Below are 21,462 nucleotides of genomic sequence, written 5' to 3' on the forward strand. Positions count from 1 at the left end.
CTTCCCCTCCCCCCATCTCTTCCTGACCTGGGGGGAGGGGCAGGGCAGAAAGGTCTGTTGGGTTCATACTCTGTGGGGTATCTTGTGTCATTAAACTTTGAGGTAAGGAGCCCCACGCCGCATGGCTCTATGTGATCTGGAACCTGGACCTCCAGCGATGTTTTGTTTGGATACAATAAAGCACTATATCGGATTGTTACATGATAGGTACCCCTGGCTTGTAAAAATAGAATCAGATGGGAGGCGAGAGAAATGGGTTTCAAGTCGCCGTGACATTTGCGTCCATGCAGGGTGTCGAATCGGGCAGGTGCACCCCCCTCGCCGTGTTTTACGCTGTGCTGTACACAGTTTTAGTCGCTGCGGCGAGGGTGGGATGGTGAGCTCACTTAGCAAACATTTACTGAGCACCTGCTTCTGCCAGGCAATGTGCCAGGGATGGCAAGGACAAAAAACCCCAGACCTAACTGCAGCCCTGAACACGCTGGCATCTTCTCGAGGGAGGGAGACATAAGGGGTTACATGCAGATAAGTGAGAAGGGCTAGAGGAGACCGAATACTGGACACCAGCGTCTGCTCACATGCCTGGAAGCCTCCCACAGGCTGACTCTGTAGGGATACCTTTTAGGGCGATGAGAAGCTTGTCAGGCAGAGCAGGTGGGCAGAGAGTTCTGTGGCCTTGAGGAAAGAGCAGGGGGTTCTCCGTCCACCAGGACCAGATCCTGGGGGGCTTGGAGAGAGATGGAGGCACAGGGGGTAGACAGAGGACAGTTCTGAAGGAACTTCCAGGGAACAAAGCAAGTCAGACAGCCCTAAGAGCTCTTTTGTTTTCACGTAAAAATGACTTTTTAAATATGACTACATTATGCTGAACCGACTTTCGCTCTACAAGAAAGCTATAGGCAATGTCTCCCATTATCTACTTCCCTGTTTCAGTTTAAGGAATGATCGCGATCGTGGTGGCCCTCGCAGTGAGTCTGCTCCTTCCTCCCTTCTAGTCTGCGCAGAGCTCAGTGCGAGAGCGCGGGGCTCTGACAGCCTCTGGGGTCACCAGCACCTCTGCTGTGAGCTGCGGCAGCCTCCAGTGGCTCGTCCTCGGAGGAGAGGAAGCAGCAACACTCCGAGGTGAACGTCTCAGTCTTAGCAAATAGAAAGATCAAGCCTTCGCGTCAGCTTCTCGAGGTACCTGGAGGCGTAAGGATGGACTCTAGAAGGCTCTTCCTCTGGGTACCCGATCTTTAATTAGGGGCTAACCCTGACTTGTTACTCAGCCCTTTTTATGCTATGGACAGCAGATGCACGAGACGGGAAGACATGAAAAAGAGAGTGACTCTAAGTGACTTCCATTTCTATTCCTACTTCTGTAGCTCTAGTTTTGTCCTAGGCACTGTTCTAAGCAGTTTAGACGTATTAACCGACTTAATCCTCTTAATAACCTTCGAAGCAAGTACTGTCCTAACCCTCTGCCCACAAGTGCAGAGACGGAGATCCAGAGAGGTGGGCTAAATTGCTCGAGGTCACAGAGCCAGTACGAGGCAGGGCCATACTTGGAACCAGGCAGCACGGGTCCAAGAATCCGGGCTTCCACCCCCAACAGTCAAATCTCTATATGGTTACCCAGAACCAGACCCCCGTTTGCTTCAGACGTGGTTGCTGTGCAGTAATTTGGTCCTAGAATATTCCTTCTCATTTGAATCCGTTTGCCCTGAGTTCATCCCACGGCTGGCATGTTCATGGCAACTCTCTCTCTATTTCTTACTTCCCAGACCGATCCCTTGGGGGCAAAAGCACTTGAGTTCTGGCCTTGCCATTTTGTTCTCCCTTCCGGTTCCTGCGACCTTGAACCCCAAGGGACTGATGGACTCGTGAACGAATGTCCAGCTCCTGGGGCAGCCCACGCTCTTCCACCCTCGGAGCCTGGGTGATATGCTTTTATCTCACAGAGTGAGAGCTTGCGGCAAACAAGACTAACCCAGACAGTGCCCCGTGTGGCCAGCGAGAACCGTGCCCTTGCTAGTCACTCCATACTCTTGACTCTGGGGCTATAAATACAGCGACTTCCCCCCATCTCCACTGGGTACCATCTCAGGATGGTCTAACACGTAGTTACCCTCACTGGTTTTTGTGGGGCTTGGGTTTTTTGTTTTTGTTTTTTTTCTCTTTTAAAAAAAAAGAGAGATGAGAGAAAAAATTACAATCATCATCATTTTTCTGTGTAAGGTCTTTAAAGAGCAAATAGAAAGATATTCAGAGCCTATATATATTTTCCTTCTCTAAGTGGTATTTATTTAAATGCAGATACCCTGGTTTCCCGTGTAGAGTTGCAAGCAATACCTTTCAATTTAAATGTTAATAGGACCGTAAACTTCAAAATCAAAATTTTCTGTGAGGGAGAACTGCTTTTTCTGGTTCTATTTAATGGTTCCCCTTGCCTTTCCTCCTTCACCCTCCCTCATTATCCAGCCCCCTTTGCGCACCATTTCCACTGTGCTGAACTAAATGCTTTTTCTAAAAAGTTGAGAATGTACCTTTCTTCTTTCAAAACTTAGAATGTTAAGCGTCTGGGTCCTGGAATACAGATGATGGGCTCCAACCCAAGAGGGTTCATGAGAAGATTTTTCTCTCTCTCAGCTCTATCCCGGGCTCTTTCTAAGGGGATTTGTCTTAGCTCGACCCTGCATGGTATTCTAACAAGGTTTCAGATACATGAGTTGGGTTTTCTTTCTTCTCTAAAAAGGCAGGAAGAAATGGGGAATGAGATAGAAGCTACGTACATTCCTGGGTACAGAGCCCTGCCGTGGGTGCCATGAGCAGTCACAGAGGGAACCAGGAGGTCTCTTACTCCCGAGGAGAGGAAGTAGGCACACAGGGCAGTGCGGATGGGCAGGAACGGGGGCTGTCGTTGGCACCTGGCCCGTTCCACAGGCAGAGTGACACGCGGGATTCACTCAAGTGCAAATGGGAAACAACAAAGATTTTAAGACAGTGGAAACCACGCGTATTGCCTTTCAGCTCAGGTACAGCCAGCATCATTTCCTTTACAAAGATCTCCCACGAGCATGTGAGATCCAGATTCTTCTTCCCTTTCTTTTCTGTTCCCTTCGTTTTCTCATTATTTTTATCCCGTTACACCGTGTGTGTTTTGTAAGCCTCCTTACATCTTTCCTTAGGAACATGATAGTGCTGGTAATACATAAATTAGAATCGATTTTATAATATCAATTTCAGTGACTTTGACTCTGCTATTTTAAGGGGTTACTTTTGTTCTCCAGATGTTTTCAATAGACTCCTGTCCTTATTTCATGGAGACAAAATACATTTCGTGTCTTGCCTCTTTGGGAATATTAATAATAACTTTGAATTATTGCCTCTTCTGTCTGCGGCTTGTTTCCTCAAGTTCTTTGGTTACGGGCGCTGGGTTGTCAGGGGGCGGGGCCAGATCGCTGCAGGGAAGCACTGGGGGGGGGGCGTGGGGGTGTCTATGGGACGCTCTACTGCAGAATGGTGGGAGGGGTGCCTGTGGGGCTCCCCCAGTGCTGGGTGCCTAGGTCTTTCCTCTTGTGCTGGTCATCGCTGGAAAGACTTCTCCTGGCCCCCAGGCTGGATGTCACAGACCAGGCAGCCAGCTTCCACTCGGGGGCTAGGGTCCCAAGGACAAGCCTTCCAACATTCTGTATGTGAACGGCCACTTAATCAGCTACGGGGAATGAGCCTTGCTGAGCTTGTCAATGCCAGTGCTAGGGCCCCCCTCTCTAACCTCTGGGGAGTCCCCCAGCATTGTGGAGTGGATGAGGGGATCTAGTTCCATCCAGACAGCTGCCACCACATCCTGGATGCTCCTCCCCTCTGGGTAACTAACGGCCTGATCCAGAGGATCCTGCAGCTGTGGGTTCGCGAGCCTCCGGGCCCCGGGGTGGTTGGTTTGCAGCTCGCCCGCCACCGCGTCTAATTTGGCTTTAGCCAAGTGCTCTGCCCACCAGCTTTGCCGCTTCCGGTCCTGGGTTGTTCCCTGTCCTGTTTGCCCATCTTTGTGGATGCCTGTCCTTGAAAAAAAAAAAAAAATCTCAGAACAATTGTCCTCAGTGTATTTGGGAGGAAGAAATGCTCGATACATTCGTTCAATCTCCATGACAACGCAGTGGGTCCTTAACTGCGTTATTAATTTTATTTTCCCACACAGCTCACTCTCCCTTTATGTCACTGGTTTGTCGATAAGTTATTTAACTTCTTCGGATCTTGCTTTCCTTGTCCAGAAAATAGGACTATTTCTTGTCCTGTGTCCCTTACAAGCTGTTACCGCAGCTGCTTTGAATTACTATAGAAGTCTGAGGACAAAATACCCAACCACGCGTGCATCACCCTGCAAATTCGTACTCACAGGGTGACGGCAAAAGGCCTCCTGGTCAGTGAAAATATTTGGGCCTGACCTCTGGTCTTCATCCTGCTTTCCAGATCAACAACTTAGCCCGGCCCTCCGCTTTCGCTGGCAGAGCGCCCCTAATCTGTGCTCGAGGGGCCCCAACCCCTCTCAGACCTGGGACACAGGTGACAGTTCCCTGTCTCAGAACTTTTGCAAGAGAAACTACCTTCTTCATGTCCCTACCTCTCTGCCTTTTCCTCGAAGTCCAAGACTTGGCTTTCTTCTTGCAACCATGATGGCCTTTCCGCTTCCTCCGATGGCATTTCCTTTTCCTGTCTAGCCCTGTTTGTCCATTCCAGGCCCAAGGGGACACGCCTTATGGTACACATTGTCTACTTAATCCCCCAGGCAGTACATTTGGTCCCGTGGATGGGCAGAGCCTGAGGACCAGGAAGGCTTCCCATGAGCAAGGCCAGGTGTGGTCGCAGGGTCGGGGTGGGGGGACACGCTGGGGGGGCGGTGCAGGGAGGGGTGCTTTGTGGCTTCAGCAGTGTTGTCTGTCTCCAGTATTGCCAAAGCGGCCAAGACATTAGAAGCCCCTCATGCACCAAAAAGGAAACCGGTGGTCTCATAGGGGCCTAGGACAAAATTTCCTGATCTGTTTAAGGGGGATATGAACCTACTTTTCTCCAAACATACCCGGACCTCTCCTTCCCCACTCCCACTGTCTCCTTGCCCTTGACTGCAGTGGAGAGTGGATGAAGCATTTCCAGGGATCAGCCCAAATGGACTCATGCATCAAGGTGGAGTTTCTTCTCCACCAGGGAGGCAGCTTGGGCCTGGCTCCCTCAAAGGACTGTGGGTGTCCTCGAAGGAAGAAGGGCTGAGCAGGTGGCAGCAGAAGGAGCCAGGTGGGGTGACAGGGGCCAGCACGACCACGGCAGTCAGCTCCCAGGTTAAGGGCCTGTGCACCCAGCAAGACTGCCAGACCTCCTCCTTTCAAGCTGTCCATGGGGGCCTGAGCAGGAGGCCAGGAGCCACCCAGGACGTGCGGCACACATCCGAGCACTGGGATGGAGTGGCACCTGCCCCGGCTTCCTCCAACACATCGGAGATCGTCGCCTTCTGTGTTGTATGGCATGATAATTAGGCAGCTCTGGCAGTTCCCGGCAGTGACTACAATGGGCATTGCTTCTACCTGGCCGGGGCAGGCATTCCAGGCTGGGGAGGGGAGGACCGAAGAGAACAGCTAGAGCAGAAAGCTGGATGGATTCTGTGGATGCAATCCGTGGCAGAAATCCGTGGATGGATTTCTGCCTCTGCCACAGGGTCCTGTCCTGCTTCCCATCCAGGCTGTTCTCCTCTGTCCCTCCCTCCCTATACCCCAGCCAGCTACTCTGGCGGTGGTGGGGTGGGGGTGGGGGGCGGCTCCCAGCATCTCATCTTCTGTGGCAGGTCAGGGGAGAAGGCTGAGCGTTCTCTAGTCTGACTGTGCCAGGATCTGCCATGGCTCCCAATGGGGGTGACTGGAGTGGGAGAGGAACAGAGGGAATGGGACACCCTCATGGTGTGCAGAAACCGGGCACTTGGGGGGGGATACAAGGCGATTGACCTGTGTCTCCCTGGGGGGTGGATGTAGTTTGCTTTTGGGTGCCCTCCCCTACACCCTCACTCTCCCTCCCTTCCTTTGAGAGAGGGAAATGCCCATGGGGTCCTCCAGGCTGCACTGGCAACCCCCTGGGCTCAGAGACTGGGCTGGTGGTTTGCTTCTGTTTGGCCCCGTTGGCGGAACTGGGGCTGGGACTGGGGCTGGGACTGGGGCTGGGGCTGGGACTGGGACTGGCGGATGGGCTCTGCACGGACCAAAGAGATGGACAGGGATCTGCAGGCCGGTGGGCGCTGGGGCAGGGTGGAGGGAGTCAAGGACAAGCAGCGGTTAGAAGGCTGGATGATGGTTAGAAGGCTGGATGACAGGGAGGGCATGGGAGGTGGGGGGGGGGCACGCACTGAGGGCAGTGGAGAGAGTCAAGGGCAAGGTGCTGAGGGAGAGGCTGAGATGTGTGAGCAGCTCTGCCTTCCCCCTTCCTCTGAAAATGCTGCCTCTCCAGACAGCTCTTCTCCTGCCTTTACCCACATTGGCTTTGTACGGCAGAGTCAGTGAGGTGTGGAATGGGAAAAGGCCAGGCCCAGAAAGCTGAGCTGACCTGTGTCCTGGGAGCAGAAGAGGCCTGCCCAGAGGCTCCATGTGAGAGCAGGTCGTGTGGCTCCCCACCCTGCAGACCCACATACAGCGAAAGCTCAGCCCCTGGGAGCTGGCTTGGAGGATAAGGAACAAGACACTAGCAGTAGCTTCCTCCTTCCTCTAGTCAACCTGGGAGGGAAAGGAAGGAGCTCCCAGCAGGAGCAGTCAGCCCCCCAAGACCCCGCCCTCCTCCACAGGAGAGGTGGGTGATGACACAGGGACAACCAGGAGCCATACAGATCTGGACTCGATACCCTGTTCTGCCCCTCTCCATGTGTATGCCTATCAGCAGTTCAATCCATTTTCAAATAGGGATAAAGACAGTACCCGTCCCCCTCCAACGGCTGAGCCAGATGCTCAGGAAGGACAGTGCTATACCTGGCACCAAGGAGGTGCATGAGAAATGACAGCAGTGATGACGACGATCTCTCCCTGTGCTTGCGATCCCGGCTGTCCTGGCCTACTTTCTGCACCCGAGGACAGCTACAACCGGGTGCTCTCTCCTCTACAGAGGGAGCTGGGCGATGCAAACCTGTCTGAGTAGCGTAGGTTGCCTTCCTACTCCCCACTTCGGCCCAGGGCCAGGATGCATCTTGACCCCGAGGTCTAGATTCTGGAGCTAACCGCTGTGCCCCCTGCTTCCCCGCAGATCTGCGCAGGATGACAGCCGGCTTCATGGGCATGGCGGTGGCCATCATCCTCTTCGGCTGGATCATCGGCGTGCTGGGCTGCTGCTGGGACCGGGGCCTTATGCAGTATGTGGCAGGGCTTCTCTTCCTCATGGGAGGTAAGGCTGCGGGCTCAGGGGGGCTCTTGGGGGGCAAAGGTCCTGGCTACAGGGATTCTGGGAGAACGTCTAGGGGACACTCGTTCATTCATCAGATATGTTTTTGAGTTCCTCGTAGCTCTCTGTCCCTGTGCCAGCTTCTGGGGTTGCAGAGGCTAATAAGATCTGGTCCTTCACTCTCTGGAGTCCGACTGCCTGGTGTGGGAAAGATGGTGTGGCCATGGCACAGACAGAGGATCAGACCCAGCAAAAGCACGAACTCAGAAAATGCTCTGGCATTTTATGCACATTCTGGACTTTGGGTGGGAAGCTGGGCAGTTTTCTTTTCAAAAACTTATCCTCACCTTGATTTATGGGTCCTCGATGCTGCTGCCGTTTCAAAGCAGTCTAAGGGTGGTAGGCAGGGCTGGACCTTCTCTCATGTCTGTCTCCCTTACTGTCTGCCAGTGTCACGGCCATGAACTGCTCCAGGGTCCCTAGAAAGCATTATAGGTACAGAGAACTATATGGCTGGGCAGGAACGGGTTCCAGTCCACAGGAAGTCAAGTTGGTCCACACTCCGTGTGCGCCTCCCTTCCCTGCAGTCTCGGCCGGAGCTGCAGCTCACCGTCGGGTCTGCTCCACAAGGAGAAGTGGGTTGATGCACCTCGGGGGGCTGGGCTTAGACACCGGGAATCGGTCGTATTTATGGGAAGAAAGGAAAGCGAGTCTTCCACCTGGAAACAATGTCCATTAGATTCCAGGCGCCACGTGCTTATGGCCAGCTCGGGTCCCCTTTGTGAGGTGTCTGGGCAAAGATGGAAGGCAGAGGGGTGGGCCAGTCTGAGAAACGGCGGCCTCTGTCCCTCCGGGTGTACGAAGAGACGTCTGAGGGCCAGTGAGCGGGCGGCTGGGAGAATTCGTCTTGGGGCCGGCCAGTTTGCCCTCATACTCTGACGCACAGCTGTCATGGGCCCAAGACGAGATGAGGCTTCCCAGGCTGACTGAGCCCTCCGCCCCAGAGAGTCACATGTCCCATGCCTGCAGTCATGAGGGAGCGAGCGGGGCTCTCTGGTGGCCCCTACCATCCCTCTTTCTGGTGTCCCTCAGACACAGGCCCACAAGACCTGCCCGTCCTTTGTCCATGCCCCATGTCCTCAGTGAAGCCAGGCTGGAGCTGGGCCCTGACCTCTGCACTCTATTTAAGGCAACCATGGAGACCTTTCTGTTTCCACCTTCCAGTCAAGGTCTCCCTCAGACCCTGAAAGGTAAAAAGATAAGAGTGGAATGGCTCTGTTTGTCCTGAGCATTCCCTCTAAGACACTTTTGGCGATACAGAGACAGGCTCCCGTCAACCGGTTTTTCTGAGGCTCTAGAAAGGTCTCCCAGGAATCAGAGAAAAGCTGAGTAAACAGGCCTTGGGCAGAGCCAGAATCCTCAAGCTCTGGGAGCTGATATGCTTTCATCCCTGCCCTCTCAAGGTGTTTGCAGCTCCCCGCATGCGCGCCCCTCTCTCTGGGCCCTGAGCAAGGCTCACAGCCTGTCCAGGTGTTAAGTGTCCGGGACCTTTCAACCCCGACAGCTTCTTTCTGGGTGGCTCAAGTCCCCTTCCAGAGAGACTGAAGAAGAATGTGATCGGCCCTTTGATCCTCTCTGGCCGGATCACACACCATCGGGCAGGCCATAAGTGGGCCAGAACAGAGTGACAGTGACTGGGCCCACAGCTGTGGCCGGGGGAGGGGGGTTCAGGGGCCATCCTGCTGACCTGGGACGGTTGGTGGGACTCTCTCCGAGGGGACTGAAAGCTTTGATTGATTCGGAATCGGAGGCCCCCACCCTTCAGGCTGTGTGAGTGGGTGCCTGGCTCCCCTATCCCCTCCTTCATGCTTCTCAGTCACCACACACAGCCCCGTCACTGGAAGAGCTCTTAGAAATACTGACGTGTTCTGGGCCCTTGCCCCAGAGTGATCCCAGCAGGACTTCTGGGGGTGATCGTCAGGAGCAAGAAGGAGCTGAGAGCCCGTGGAACAGCTGAACCGTAACGTTCTCTCCAGTGGTAAAATGTTAGGCTCCTAGGGGTGAACCAGTTGGCCTAGGCCTTTCGTGAGTTGCTTGCTTTCTTCCCTCTGCTCTCCCACCTTGTAGGACTGTTTCTCCAAGCCGCCCCGCCCCCTGCCCCATTTGCAGCAAAAGATAGGCAAGCGCCGTGAGAGGGCTTCGGTGATTACTATGCAGAAGTCCCCAAGCCCTGGTTCCTGAGGGGCTCAATGAAATCTGCTTTCTAGGACATGCACTGTATTTTTTTTCTTAACGGCAAAATCAAAGTTCATGATAAAATGTTAGCATCAAGAAGAGCTTTGGAGAAGTTGCCATTCTAAGAGCTGTTTCTTGCTGCTTGGGGCACTGTCCTGGTTGGAGTTAACCCATTCCGTCCACCGTGAAGCTTTGTTACCTGTGTCCATAAGTAGAGTTCTGTCCTCCCAAAAGAGGCTCGGGAGACAAGAGATGTCCACACCCATCATGGCACCGTCAGGCCAGGCTCTAGCAGGAGGGGATCAAGGACGAAGCCACAAAGGGCTGATCTCTCGAACACGGGTCTTTTTTGGGAAGCTGAACCCCCAAAGGGTGGGAGAACACTTTCTTCCTCCTCAAGTTCATATCCTTTCCAATGAGGCCAGATACAGCCATGGGAGCAGTGCCCAGACCATGTGCCCTCTGCTGACCCTGTGAATTTGGCTCAGTTAGCTGCAGAGAGAGCTGACTCAGAAGCTGTCCTTCCCCATCCCTGCTCAGCAGAGGGAGCTACTGAGAGGCCCAGGGGTCAACCCTGAAGGGATGCTTTGACCTCTAGAACCCCACGTGTCAGCACTGAACCCTCCCAGAACCTGACCAGTCCTTGACCTCTAGAAGTTAACCTTCTAGGGTTGGCCTGTTCCCGTGCTCAGCATGTCTGCCACCAGCAACAGCCACCTCATGCCTAAGGCAAAGCATCATTTATACTACAGGTATTTATGGCAAAATGGGACAAAAAGGCCTCAGAGCTCAAGCTTTCGCCCAGATTGGCATTCCAGGCATCTGCACCCGGGCACAGACGGGCTCAAAGGATTAGACCTAAGCTTCCAGAACAGCTGGGGGGACCCACTGTGGCAGGGGCCCAGGGCTGGCCAGGCAAGGGCATGGCGAGCAGATGGAAGGGTATGCAAGCATGAAAAAGGTAAATTTGGAGTCCAGAGTCCAAGGATGGAATTTCAGTTGCCACTGGTTGAATTTCACCAGGGCCAAAACACAAAACCAAACACAAACCAGCAGAATCCTATGAACAGCCTCTTCTCTGTTCCACCGTGAAAGAGGACGGCCCGTGCCGTGCACCACTCTGGTCCAGATTTAACCAGTGCCCAGGCCGAACAGGGTACGCTGTACCTTTGTGACGTGACTAGCAACAAATTGTTTGATTAGCCTGCCACACAGACCAGGCCGCTAATTACGCGGGGGTGGCTTTGCCTGGCCAGGAGGCTGGCGGTGGTGGTGGGGAGCCCGTTTCCCCTCTGGCAGGGCCTCCAGGAGCCAAGCTAGCCCAGACTGGCGGCGACACCAGCTGGATGCAGGCAAGTGCCAGAGATTAGCATCTGGATGAGTCATCACAGCACTCAGCAGGGCAGGGATGGATGACATGGTGGGGGGGGGGGGGGGGACAGCACAGGACTGGGGGAGGGACGCAGGGGGAGAGCATGGGACCGCTGCGGTTACTTGTAGTTCTCTCGCTGGGGAACCTCCGTGCCCCCCGCACGGATGCAGATCCTCGAGCTGAGTGTGAATGGCCGACCCCCGCCACTCCCCACCGCCCACGCTCCTGGGGGACGCCCATGACCTCTGCCACCACCCGGGTTGCGCTGACCCGGAGCCTCCCGTCTAGACGCCCCGACTGACTCCACTCCGGCACCCAGCCATCCGTCCTTCACAGTTAACGTATTTTTTTAACAACCGTAAGTCAGATAGGTCGCTCATCTGCTACCAGCCCTCCAGAGGCTTCTAGTCAGAGCACAGGTAAAACACAAATTCTTTACCTTTTTTTTAGAAGCTGTCTTAGCCAGCTTGGGCTGCTATGACAAAATACCAGAGATCGGACCAAAATACGCAGAAGAAATGTATTTCTCCCCGTTCCGGAGGCCAGGAGGTCCGAACTCAGTACATGGGCTTGTGCAGCGTCTGGTGGGGGCTGCTCTCTGATGCTTTTATGAGGCCCTAACCCTAACCCTAACCCTAACCGCTGATCCCAGTCACAAGGGCACCATCCTTGTGACTTAATCACCTCCCAAGGGCCCCTCTTCCTAATACCATCACCTTGGGGGTTAGAATCTCAGCACGTGGGGCCTAGGGGTACCCAAACCCTCTGTCCTTAGTGGCAGCGCTGTGTAACCCGGCTTTTGCTACCCGCCCCCCCGCCCTTTTGCTCTGCTGCCCTGACATCCCTCCAGCCACCCCAGCCGCCCTTCCCGCCTGGAGCGTGCAAACCTTCCTGGCAAGGCCCTGGAGCTGGCTGCGCCTTCGTCCATAGGGCTCTCCCCCCACAGGCCTCCTCACGGGCTCCCTCCTCAGACTCACTCCCGCTTAGACGTCACCCCGAGAGAGGGCTTCCTGGACCACCCAAATCCATGAAGGCCCCCCATCACTCTCTACATCTTAATTCAACCTGGTGCCGCCTACTCACCGCTTTCTGAAATGTGTGTTGTGTTTTGGTTTAGTTTTGGTTTTTTTTTTAAGCAGCTTAATTAAAACTAGTATTTATTATCTCACAGTTTCCATGGATCAGAATTCCAGGCACAGCCTAACTGGGGTCTCTGCTCAAGGTTTCACAAAATGGCAGTCGAGCTGTCAGCCGGGGCTGGGGTCCCCTCCGAGCCCAGGTCCTCTTCCGGGGTCACGATGTGGTCAGTGGTGTTCCGTTTCCTACTTGCTGCACTCACGGAAGCTTGCATGTTTGGGGTCAGCAAGAGAGAGCCCCTGACTTCCTTCGTCTCTGACCTTCAGATCTGCTTCTTTTTTTTTTTTTAATCTATTTTTTAGATTTATAATTTTAGATTTACAGAAAAATGGAGCAGGTAGTACAGAGAGTTCCCATGTTACCCTTTGCCCTGCCCACAGGTTTCCATCCTCAACATCTCCCGTTAACAGAGTCTGTGACAATTAATGAATCAATATTGATAGATTCTTAACACAGGTTCATAGTTTATTCCGGTTCTCTTAGCTGATACCTGACATCCAGTGTTCTCTCTGTTCCACGCTCCTGTCCAGGATCGAACGTACATCTAGTTGTCCTGTCCCCTGAGGCTCCGTGCAGCTATGGCCACTTCTCAGACTGTCCTTGTTTTTAATGACCTCCTTAGTTTTGAGGAGCACTGCTCGTCCATACTGCAGAATGCCCCTCTCCTGGACCTTGCCCGATTTCTTTTCTCATGATTAGGCTGGGTAGTGGGGTTGGGGAGGAAAATCGCTCAGGTAAAGTGTCATTTCGTCACACTGTGTTGAGGTATGTCCTGTCCAACTGTGGAGGAGGCTGTCCCTGATCACCTGGCTGAAACGGTGTGGGGGGCTTCTCTCCTGCAGAGTTACTCCGTTTTCCCTGGTTCCATACTGTCCCCTGTGGAGGGATGTCACCAGGCATAGCACATGCCTGAGGAATGGGGACTTTGTCCTTCAGGATGGAGGATGTGCATATGTTATTTGGAATTCTTCTGCAAGGGAGATTTGTCTGTTTCCCCTGTTTATTAATTTATCTGATCATTTATTTATGTCAGTGTGGACTCGTGGCTATCTATTTTTTAATTTGGTTTATAATCCAATACTAGATTTGTTTTCTTACTCCAGTCCCAACTCTGACCATGGGGTGCTCTGTCAGGTGGCCCTGTGCCCCTCTGACCTATTCTTATCCATGTGGGCTTTGGGTTCTGGTTGCTGTTGTTATCTTTGGTTTGGTGTGGGGTTTTTTGTTTGTTTGTTTGTTTGTTTTTAAAGAAAAACAAACAACTTTATTAGTGTGGATCTCATATATACATGACAGAAATGCAGGGATTGGTGTGAAATATGGTGATGTGGGGGTCCAGGAGTGAATGATCAAGAAAGAACTCTTGAAGCATCTTGGGTACAAAAATGGTCGGTTGTTTTTGTTTTTTTTTTTAATTTTATTTTTTATAAACATATAATATATTTTTATCCCCAGGGGTACAGGTCTGTGAATCACCAGGTTTACACACTTCACACCACTCACCATAGCACATACCCTCCCCAATGTCCATAATCCCACCCCCCCTCCCAACCCCCCTTCCCTAATCAACCCTCAGTTTGTTTTGTGAGATTAAGAGTCACTTATGGTTTGTCTCCCTCCCAATTCCATCTTGTTTCATTTACTCTTCTCCTACCCCCTTAACCCCCCATGTTGCATCTCCTCTCCCTCATATCAGGGAGATCATATGATAGTTGTCTTTCTCTGATTGACTTATTTCGCTAAGCATGATACCCTCTAGTTCCATCCATGTCGTCGCAAATGGCAAGATTTCATTTCTTTTGATGGCTGCATAGTATTCCATTGTGTATATATACCACATCTTCTTTATCCATTCGTCTGTTGATGGACATCTAGGTTCTTTCCATAGTTTGGCTATTGTAGACATTGCTGCAATAAACATTCGGGTGCACGTGCCCCTTCGGATCACTACGTTTGTATCTTTAGGGTAAATACCCAACAGTGCAATTGCTGGGTCATAGGGTAGTTCTATTTTCAACATTTTGAGGAACCTCCATGCTGTTTTCCAGAGTGGTTGCACCAGCTTGCATTCCCACCAACAGTGTAGGAGGGTTCCCCTTTCTCCGCATCCTCGCCAGCATCTGTCATTTCCTGACTTGTTAATTTTAGCCATTCTGACTGGTGTGAGGTGGTGTCTCATTGTGGTTTTGATTTGTATTTCCCTGATGCCGAGTGATGTGGAGCACTTTTTCATGTGTCTGTTGGCCATCTGGATGTCTTCTTTGCAGAAATGTCTGTTCATGTCCTCTTCCCATTTCTTGATTGGATTATTTGTTCTTTGGGTGTTGAGTTTGCTAAGTTCTTTTTTTTTTTTTTTAAATCATAAATTCACTGAGGAAAGGGATAGTCTTTCTTCCTTTCTTTTTTTTTTTTTTAAGATTTTATTTATTTGTCAGGGACAGAGGGAGAGAGAGTGAGCGAGCACAGGCAGACAGAGAGGCAGGCAGAGGCAGAGGGAGAAGCAGATTCCCTGCCCAGCAAGGAGCCCGATGTGGGACTCGATCCCAGGACGCTGGGATCATGACCTGAGCCGAAGGCAGCCCCTTAACCAACTGAGCCGCCCAGGCGTCCCGAGTTTGCTAAGTTCTTTATAGATTTTGGACACTAGCCCTTTATCTGATATGTCATTTGCAAATATCTTCTCCCATTCTGTCAGTTGTCTTTGGTTTTGTTAACTGTTTCCTTTGCCACTGTGCAAAAGCCTTTGATCTTGATAAAATCCCAATAGTTCATTTTTGCCCTTGCTTCCCTTGCCTTTGGAGATGTTCCTAGGAAGATGTTGCTGCGGCTGAGGTCGAAGAGGTTGCTGCCTGTGTTCTCCTCGAGGATTTTGATGGATTCCTTTCTCACATTGAGATCCTTCATCCATTTTGAGTCTATTTTCGTGTGTGGTGTAAGGAAATGATCCAGTTTCATTTTTCTGCATGTGGCTGTCCAATTTTCCCAACACCATTTATTGAAGAGGCTGTCTTTTTTCCATTGGACATTCTTTCCTGCTTTGTCGAAGATGAGTTGACCATAGAGTTGAGGGTCTATTTCTGGGCTCTCTATTCTGTTCCATTGATCTATGTGTCTGTTTTTGTGCCAGTACCATGCTGTCTTGATGATGACAGCTTTGTAATAGAGCTTGAAGTCCGGAATTGTGATGCCACCAACTTTGGCTTTCTTTTTCAATATTCCTTTGGCTATTCGAGGTCTTTTCTGGTTCCATATGAATTTTAGGATTATTTGTTCCATTTCTTTGAAAAAAATGGATGGTACTTTGATAGGAATTGCATTAAATGTGTAGATTGCTTTAGGTAGCATAGACATTTTCACAATATTTATTCTTCCAATCCAGGAGCATGGAACATTTTTCCATTTCTTTGTGTCTTCCTCAATTTCTTTCATGAGTACTTTGTAGTTTTCTGTGTATAGATTCTTAGTCTCTTTGGTTAGGTTTATTCCTAGGTATCTTATAGTTTTGGGTGCAATTGTAAATGGGATGGACTCCTTAATTTCTCTTTCTTCTGTCTTGTTGTTGGTGTAGAGAAATGCAACTGATTTCTGTGCATTGATTTTATATCCTGACACTTTACTGAATTCCTGTCCAAGTTCTAGCAGTTTTGGAGTGGAGTCTTTTGGGTTTTCCACATATAGTATCATATCATCTGCAAAGAGTGATAGTTTGACTTCTTCTTTGCCGATTTGGATGCCTTTAATTTCCTTTTGTTGTCTGATTGCTGAGGCTAGGACTTCTAGTACTATGTTGAATAGCAGTGGTGATAACGGACATCCCTGCCGTGTTCCTGACCTTAGTGGAAAAGCTTTCAGTTTTTCTCCATTGAGAATGATATTTGCCGTGGGTTTTTCATAGATGGCTTTGATAATATTGAGGTATGTGCCCTCTATCCCTACACCTTGAAGAGTTTTGATCAGGAAGGGATGCTGTACTTTGTCAAATGCTTTTTCAGCATCTATGGAGAGTATCATATGGTTCTTGTTCTTTCCTTTATTAATGTGCTGTATCACATTGATTGATTTGCGGATGTTGAACCAACCTTGCAGCCCTGGAATAAATCCCACTTGGTCGTGGTGAATAATCCTTTTAATGTACTGTTGAATCCTATTGGCTAGTATTTTGGCGAGAATTTTTGCATCTGTGTTCATCAAGGATATTGGTCTGTAGTTCTCTTTTTTGATGGGATCCTTGTCTGGTTTTGGGATCAAGGTGATGCTGGCCTCATAAAATGAGTTTGGAAGTTTTCCTTCCATTTCTATTTTTTGGAACAGTTTCAGGAGAATAGGAATTAGTTCTTCTTTAAATGTTTGGTAGAATTCCCCCGGGAAGCCATCTGGCCCTGGGCTTTTGTTTGTTTGGAGATTTTTGATGACTGTTTCAACCTCCTTATTGGTTATGGGTCTGTTGAGGCTTTCTATTTCTTCCTGGTTCAGTTGTGGTAGTTTATATGTCCTAGGAATGCATCCATTTCTTTCAGATTGTCAAATTTGTTGGCGTAGAGTTGCTCATAGTATGTTCTTATAATTGTATGTCTTTGGTGTTCGTTGTGGTCTCTCCTCTTTCATTCATGATTTTATTTATTTGGGTCCTTTCTCTTTTCTTTTTGATAAGTCTGGCCAGGGGTTTATCAATCTTATTAATTCTTTCAAAGAACCAGCTCCTAGTTTCGTTGATTTGTTCTATTGTTTTTTTGGTTTCTATTTCATTGATTTCTGCTCTGATCTTTATGATTTCTCTTCTCCTGCTGGGTTTAGGGTTTCTTTCTTGTTCTTTCTCCAGCTCCTTTAGGTGTAGGGTTAGGTTGTGTACCTGAGACCTTTCTTGTTTCTTGAGAAAAACTTGTACCGCTATATATTTTCCTCTCAGGACTGCCTTTGTTGTGTCCCACAGATTTTGAACCGTTGTGTTTTCATTATCATTTGTTTCCATGAATTTTTTCAATTCTTCTTTAATTTCCTGGTTGAACCATTCATTCTTTAGAAGGATGCTGTTTAGTCTCCATGTATTTGGGTTCCTTCCAAATTTCCTCTTGTGATTGAGTTCTAGCTTCAGAGCATTGTGGTCTGAAAATATGCAGGGAATGATTCCAATCTTTTGATAATGGTTGAGACCTGATTTAGGAACAAGAATGTGATCTATTCTGGAGAATGTTCCATGTGCACTAGAGAAGAATGTGTATTCTGTTGCTTTGGGATGAAATGTTCTGAATATATCTGTGATGCCCATCTGGTCCAGTGTGTCATTTAAGGCCTTGATTTCCTTGTTGATCTTTTGCTTGGATGATCTGTCCATTTCAGTGAGGGGAGTGTTAAAGTCCCCTACTATTATTGTATTATTGTCGATATGTTTCTTTGATTTTGTTATTAATTGGTTTATATAGTTGGCTGCTCCCACGTTAGGGGCATAGATATTTAAAATTGTTAGATCTTCTTGTTGGACAGATCCTTTGAGTATGATATAGTGTCCTTCCTCATCTCTTATTATAGTCTTTGGCTTAAAATCTAATGATCTGATATAAGGATTGCCATTCCTGCTTTCTTCTGATGTCCATTAGCATGGTAAATTCTTTTCCACCCCCTCACTTTAAATCTGGAGGTGTCTTCGGGTTTAAGATGAGTTTCTTGTAGGCAACATATAGATGGGTTTTGTTTTTTTATCCATTCTGATACCCTGTGTCTTTTGATTGGGGCATTTAGCCCATTAACATTCAGGGTAAGTATTGAGAGATATGAACTTAGTGCCATTGTATTGCCTGTAAGGTGACTGTTATGTATATTGTCTCTGTTTCTTTCTGATCTACTACTTTTAGAGTCTCTCTTTGCTTAGAGGACCCCTTTCAATATTTCCTGTAGATCTGTTTTGGTATTTGCAAATTCTTTCAGTTTTTGTTTGTCCTGGAAGCTTTTAATCTCTCCTTCTATTTTCAATGATAGCCTAGCTGGATATAGTATTCTTGGCTGCATGTTTTTCTCGTTTAGTGCTCTGAATATATCATGCCAGCTCTTTCTGGCCTGCCAGGTCTCTGTGGATAAGTCTGCTGCCAATCTAATATTTTTACCATTGTACGTTACAGACTTCTTTTCCCGGGCTGCTTTCAGGATCTTTTCTTTGTCACTAAGACTTGTAAATTTGACTATTAGGTGACGGGGTGTAGACCTATTCTTATTGATTTTGAGGGGGGTTCTCTGAACCTCCTGGATTTTGATGCTTCTTCCCTTTGCCATATTGGGGAAATTCTCTCCAATAATTCTCTCCAATATACCTTCTGCTCCCCTCTGTTTCCTCTTCTTCTGGAATCCCAATTATTCTAATGTTGTTTCGTCTTATGGTGTCACTTATCTCTCGAATTCTCCCCTCGTGGTCCAGTAGCTGTTTGTCCCTCTTTTGCTCAGCTTCTTTATTCTCTGTCATTTGGTCTTCTATATCGCTAATTCTTTCTTCTGCCTCATTTATCCTAGCAGTCAGAGCCTCCATTTTTTATTGCACCTCATTAATAGCTTTTTAAATTTCAACTTGGTTAGATTTTAGTTCTTTTATTTCTCCAGAAAGGGCTTTTACATCTCCCGAGAGGGTTTCTCTAATATCTTCCATGCCTTTTTCGAGCCCAGCTAGAACCTTGAGAATCGTCATTCTGAACTCTAGATCTGACATATTACCAATGTCTGTATTGATTATGTCCCTAACCTTTGGTACTGCCTCTTGTTCTTTTTTTTTGTGGTGAGTTTTTCCGCCTTGTCATTTTGTCCCGATAAGAGTATATGAAGGAGCAAGTAAAATACTAAAAGGGTGGCAACAACCCCAGGAAAATATGCTTTAGCCAAATCAGAAGAGATCCCAAATCGTGAGGGGGGAGAAAGGGGATAAAAAGAGGTTCAGAAAGAAAAAAAAAAAAAAAGAAACAATTCTAGAGGGTATCATGCTTAGTGAAATAAGTCAATCGGAGAAAGACAACTATCATATGATCTCCCTGATATGAGGGAGAGGAGATGCAACATGGGGGGTTAAGGGGGTAGGAGAAGAGTAAATGAAACAAGATGGAATTGGGAGGGAGACAAACCATAAGTGACTCTTAATCTCACAAAACAAACTGAGGGTTGATGAGGGGAGGGGGTTGGGAGGGGGGGTGGGATTATGGACACTGGGGAGCGTATGTGCTATGGTGAGTGGTGTGAAGTGTGTAAACCTGGTGATTCACAGACCATGAAGATGGCGGCCTCCCGGTCTCCGGCCCGGAGGAGCCAAGAGCCCGGGGTCCCACTCCTCAGTGCGCCCTCAGAGAACAGCACCCAATTACTCCCATCACCCTGGCCTCCGGCCGCGCTCCGAGCTGACTGAGCCTGCAACCGGTTCAAGGTAACCCCGAGCTGGGAGCTCACTCCTCAGCTCTGTCTCTATAGCCGGCTTCCCCATTCTAATACCTGTAAGCTCTGCGACACTCAGACACCCCAGATCCTTCTGTGACCCTGCGGGACCTGAGGCCACGCTGACCCCATGTGGGCTTCACCCCGGTTAAGCCTCTGGAGCGATGTCCCTCAGCGGAACAGACTTTTAAAAGTCCCGATTTTGTGCTCCGTTTCTCCGCTGCTTGCCGGGAGCCGGCCCCTCCCCCCCCGCGGTCTATCTTCCGGTCGCTTTGGAGTTACTTCTTCGCCCATCCTACCTTTCAGAAAGTGGTTGATTTTCTGTTTCTAGAGTTGCTGTTCTTCTTCTCTTCGATCTCCTGTTGGATTTGTAGGTGTTTGCAATCTTTAGATAAGCTATCTAGCTGATCTCCGCTACCTGAAGTAGTCTCAGCCTGCTACTTCTCCGCCATCTTGACTCCTCCCCCTGTTTGTTTTTGAGCTCTTGCTACTTTCTGACATCACAAGGGGCACCAGGCTCCTCTTGTGTATTTCCTGCCATTTCTCCAAAGAGCCCTGGTTTTTATTGGAGAAGGGTGTATAGACACCAAAATCTGGGCACTAGGTGTCTCAGTGTCGTTAATATTCTGTATTTGTTCATTGCCTCTCTACCCCCACTTAGATGTAAGCTCCATGAGCTCCAGAGGTGTCCCCCCTAGTCAGGAACAGTGTCTAAACCCTCAAACACCTGTTGAATGCATGCATGGCAAACGTGAAGTACGTATCATAGAAGGTATTTTGTTTTGTCTCGATGGAACAGGTATCAAGAAAGTACCCTACCTTATCTTCTATCCCTGGCCTGATCTTCTCCCCTTCTGTGGGATTCCTTATCCTCTTTCTCTCTTTATTTGAACAGTCCTAGGGTCTGTGTACTTCTGGTAGAAAATGTCTCAAATTGCCTTTGGAGGAAGGCTATGCATCACACATGAATTCATGAAGACCTCCATCTTTTTTTTTTTTTTAATTTGACAGAGAGAGAGAGAGAGAGATCACAAGTAGGCAGAGAGGCAGGCAGAGAGAGGAGGAAGCAGGCTCACTGCTGAGCAGAGAGCCCGATGCGGGGCTCGATCCCAGGACCCTGAGATCATGACCAGAGGCTTAACCCACTGAGCCACCCAGATGCCCCAAAGACCTCCATCTTTAACAGGAGTTCAAGAGTGTTAGAAATGGAAGGGACCTTAGAGACCATCCAGTTTGATGTCCCTGTGTCTCCAGATCAGAGTGGTTGTGTCAGTTGTCCCAGGCCCTGCAGCTAGTGAGTGGCAGCCCTGGGGACAGAGCTGGCCTGTGACAGCAGCTCCTCCCGCTGCCTGGGTGTTCAGCTCTCCGGGCCATAGGAACATCTTCCCACACTGGCATGCCTCCAGTCTGTGCTCCCGGGCTGTTGCCAAGCCCAGAATTTTGCTCCATTCCCTTTCCCCGCCTCCCTTCTCAAAGCACAAAGAGGCAGACGGAGGAGATCGTGGCCGGAATTGAGGGCACAGGTGGTAATGGGAAAAAGAAATCATTAAAAGTCCTTTTCCTCCCACCTGTGACCAGGGTGGCCTTTTCTCCCTTCCCAGTCAGGCAGGGGGAGCAAAGAGAAAGTCCTGAAGGAGCTCGAGTTATCAGATTTGAGTGATGGCCGTGATTTGCAGACCAGTGATGCCAGATGTCGCCCCCCCATCAGGCTCACCGGAGAGTAGCTCAGCGGAGCTCCGAACCCCCTGAGACCCCTCCTCTGATACACAGAAACCCTGACAAAGGCCCAGCCATTCCAAGAATGTTAAGCCCCAAATGGAAAGTCTGAGGCAATAGGCGTTTGGTCTGGGGGACTCTTTCCGTTAGGCAGTGAGTGATTTTAAGGATGCCCACCAAGCGGAGTAAGATCTAGGGTGGCCTTCAGCCTCTCCGCA

General features: G+C 49.6%; 1 protein-coding gene across 1 annotated transcript in view; it reads left to right on the forward strand.

The window, feature by feature from the left end:
* TMEM178B (transmembrane protein 178B) overlaps positions 1-21,462 on the forward strand; it is a 340,361-nt gene that overhangs the window by 292,480 nt on the left and 26,419 nt on the right. Inside the window, exon 3 of the mRNA XM_047695273.1 lies at positions 7,249-7,386. Within this exon, the coding sequence (XP_047551229.1) occupies positions 7,249-7,386 (138 nt within the window). The remainder of the gene's footprint in view (positions 1-7,248; positions 7,387-21,462) is intronic.

Source organism: Lutra lutra, chromosome 11 (genome assembly GCF_902655055.1).
Source record: "Lutra lutra chromosome 11, mLutLut1.2, whole genome shotgun sequence".
NCBI lineage: Eukaryota > Metazoa > Chordata > Mammalia > Carnivora > Mustelidae > Lutra > Lutra lutra.